The 3,698-nt window shown below is 44.7% G+C and overlaps 1 protein-coding gene across 1 annotated transcript in view; it reads left to right on the plus strand.

Moving 5' to 3' along the window:
• Window positions 1–475: 475 nt before the first annotated feature.
• Window positions 476–3,698, plus strand: part of PITRM1 (pitrilysin metallopeptidase 1) — a 30,982-nt gene continuing 27,759 nt past the window's right edge. Inside the window, exons 1-4 of the mRNA XM_015560296.1 lie at window positions 476–598; window positions 1,759–1,865; window positions 2,357–2,508; window positions 3,197–3,408. Coding sequence (XP_015415782.1) covers window positions 476–598; window positions 1,759–1,865; window positions 2,357–2,508; window positions 3,197–3,408 — 594 coding nt within the window. The remainder of the gene's footprint in view (window positions 599–1,758; window positions 1,866–2,356; window positions 2,509–3,196; window positions 3,409–3,698) is intronic.

Genomic DNA, 3,698 nt, shown 5'->3' on the forward strand with positions numbered 1-3,698 from the left:
GGAAATCAGTGTCAGAATTGCATTATAGTTATTTATATAACTGTACAAATAAAGGTTTTCTTTTGTTTGTTTTGTTAATCCAAATTCATTGGTTTTTAGAAGTGGAAGGAAAGTGGGAGAGACACAGAGAGAGAAACATGGATGTGCGACACACCGATTGGTTGCCTCCTGCACACGCCCCAACCTAGGGCCAAGGATTGAGCCCAGGTTACTTCAGTCCGAGGGCTGACGCTCTATCCACTAACTCAAACCAGTTTTCAATGTTTAATTATTAGTTGATGTTATGAAGCTTTAGTTGAGTTGAGATAAAAGATTATTAAAAATTGAAGAAACTTCGCTAGAAATTAGTTTTCTGGAATGTGTTTGGAAGAGTTAAGGTTTAATTTTTCTTGGCATTATCTTCGTCATATGACAGCATTTTCATTATGTGGCTGAACTCTGTGAGCCCAGTTTTCCTGCAAATCTTCTAACTTGGATGACTTTCCTTAACTGTAGCAGTCCCCATCCCAGAGCATGGAGGTGGAATAGTACGAAAGCCTGCGAGAGGGCGCTGCAGTACCAAGTCGGAGAGAAGATCCATGGATTCACCGTGAGCCAGGTAAGGCCTGTCCTGACCTCTTTAATGGAGCTTGTGAGGGTCTTCAAGTGGACCCTGGATCTGTTTTCATCTTTCTTCGGCGCCCTGGCTTCCTCCTGCTTCACAGGAGGTGCTCAGTGTGTGTGAAGTCTGCAATGAAAGGACTTTCTAAGAACAGGTTCCCAGTCCTTTCCCTGAACTCCTTCTGATTTTAGAAAGTAAACCAAACTCATTAATGTTTCTAACCTGGCAGTCCACACTGAGTGTGATACACAAAGATTCTGAATGACCCACATTCATTCAGGTGGTTTTATCATCAAATATGTTTGCTGCAACATTATGCAAAAACTTTCTGTTTTTGAGCCATGTGGGTTTCAGAATTATGGGAAAAAGATTATGTTCCTATCTTTACTTAAGTTATGTTAAAAAGGATTTTAATTTTGTTTTTGTGTTGCTTAAACTTCTGCTTTTTTCCCCCTTTAATGCAGTAATTAAGAAATATGTGTTTCACATGATTGGCTGGCTGTTGGCTTCCTGCTGTGCTTGACATGCTGACATGCACAAAGGCAAACAGCTCACATTCTATAGGACCCCTGCAGGGGTAATACAGGCATAGTGGGATGAACGTCATGGTGGAAGTGCAGAGAGCCAAAGGAAGGCAGGAGGGGAGGGGAGCTGCATGGTGGCAGGATGGGGAAGGTTCCTGGAGAAGTGGGTGTTTAAAGAGAAGGGGGCGGTTAAGTTCAGAAGGAAAGTCACCATCTGTCTGTAGGGCCACATTCGTAGAGCCAGTGATGTGGGGCTCTCCCAAGGCAGGGTCCTGGAACGGTGAAGCATGACAGGGTGAACCCTAAAGGCCATGAAAAGGGATTAGGATTGCTCCTGCAGTATGGTAATGACACCTTATTTGGATTCTTTTATTTTTCAAGGTTTTTCCCCCAATTTTATTGAGAAATAATTGACATCCATCACTATAAGCTTAAGGTGTAGTAAACATTCTAAAAGGAGAGGTGTGTATGTATGATTGTCAGCCTAGCTCTTTCTTTCTTCATCGTTAAGGTTTGGGGTTGGGACAGGTGGTGCCTGATGTGCCTCCAGCCAGGTCCCTCAGTGGATTGAACATAACCATTCAGAATGCCTTTCTCGTTGAGTTTGGCCTCATGTTCTTGTTGTTGATTCAGGTAACGCCTGTCCCGGAACTGTTCCTGACCGCCGTAAAGCTCAGCCATGACGGCACAGGAGCCCGGTACTTGCACCTGGCCCGAGAAGACACGAATAACCTGTTCAGGTGAGTGGGCACCTTGAGAACACATTCTTCAACATTTCTCCTTAGAGCAGCGGTTCTCAACCTGTGGGTCGTGACCCCTTTGGGGGTCGAACGACCCTTTCACAGAGGTCGCCTAAGACCATCGGAAAACACATATATAATTACATATTGTTTTTGTGATTAATCACAATGCTACACCGATGCACGATCGTGGTCGGGGAGGGACTGGGGAGGGCTCCAGGGTGTATCCGGCCCATCTCGCCCAGTCCTGATCGGCTGGACCCCAGCAGCAAGCTAACCTACCGGTTGGAGCATCTGCCGCCTGGTGGTCAGTGCACATCATAGCTACCGGCCGAACGGTCGCTTAGGCTTTTATATATAGAGAGAGTCTGCAAACATTTTTATTAGAGATTGCCATGTTAGAATGATGAATTCCAGTAATCCGGGGTAATGGCATATTTGGAAGCTGTTGGACGGTGTGAGCTAACATGGTGGCTCTTTCCTGGCTGTAGCGTTCAGTTCCGCACCACTCCCATGGACAGTACCGGGGTCCCGCATGTTCTTGAGCATACGGTCCTGTGCGGCTCTCAGAAGTACCCATGCAGAGATCCTTTCTTCAAAATGTTGAACAGGTCACTGTCCACTTTTATGAATGCCTTCACAGGTAAGACTAACATCTTGGTCTGAGACTGCGGTGGGGTCTGTCTAAGATAAAGGAGGGTAGTTGGGCCCTGGAGACAAGAATAAACTTATTCTCAGGTCTAGTTGAAAGATGTTAGAAATTTAATCCTCTGGGAAAGCCACATTGTGACTGGATTAGAAAAACTGGAGTTTTAGCCCTGAATGGGTGACTCAGTTGCTTGGAGTGTTGTCCCATACACCAAGAGGTTGCAAGTTCAATTCCCGGTCAGGACACATACCTAGGCTGCGAGTTTAGTCCCTGGTTGGTGTGAGTACGGGAGGCAACCAATTGATGTTTCTCTCCCTTTCTCTTTATGAAATCAATTTAAAAAAAAAATCCTCTTCCTGTGAGGATTTTTAAAAAAGCAAAACAAAACTAGAGTTTTAGGAAAAAGGCATGTGAGGTTTTTCTGGAAAAGGTCAAAACTGTTTCCTTTGGAGAATATTGCTATGAACTTTGGCATTTGTAGCATTATGTTATGTTGACTGCTGTGGTGTTTTGAGTTTTATTTTGGAGAAATAGGAGAGTCAACATGCTGGCGGTGTGCACAGAAGTGCTGTTACAAGTGCAGTTAAAGAGCAAATTCAGTGGGCTGCCTTGCTAGGCCTGTGAGGTAACTGGTGCTGGACCATAGTTCCTGATGTTTTAAGATCTTCCCTTTTGTTTTCAGCTAGTGACTATACTCTCTACCCGTTTTCCACACAAAACCCCAAAGACTTCCGGAATCTCCTGTCCGTGTATTTGGATGCGGCCTTTTTCCCCTGCTTGCGAGAACTCGATTTCTGGCAGGAGGGATGGCGACTGGAACATGAGAATCCGAGTGACCCTCAGACAGCCTTGGTCTTCAAGGGGGTTGTCTTCAATGAGATGAAGGGAGCATTTGTGAGTTTTTTCCTTTCTATATTGTATTAAAAGCATCGTACTCTGTAAAATATTGAAATATAAGTAGGTTTGGAGAATAATCGACATCCTGTTATGTCATTTAATATTCTCATTGTGTGAGGTTTATTAGCTGGAGGAACAGTGAAAGGCCAGGCTCCCGGTCACCCTAGAACTCGCTCTTCCAGACGAGCAGTTCTGTGGTCTGGGGACCCCGCATATGATCTGTAGGAGGTCTGTGAGAAAATAATATTTTCATGACAGAAGTAAGACATCTTTTCCACCTCATTCCT

This window comes from Myotis davidii, unplaced genomic scaffold, assembly GCF_000327345.1.
Source record: "Myotis davidii unplaced genomic scaffold, ASM32734v1 scaffold194, whole genome shotgun sequence".
Classification (NCBI taxonomy): domain Eukaryota; kingdom Metazoa; phylum Chordata; class Mammalia; order Chiroptera; family Vespertilionidae; genus Myotis; species Myotis davidii.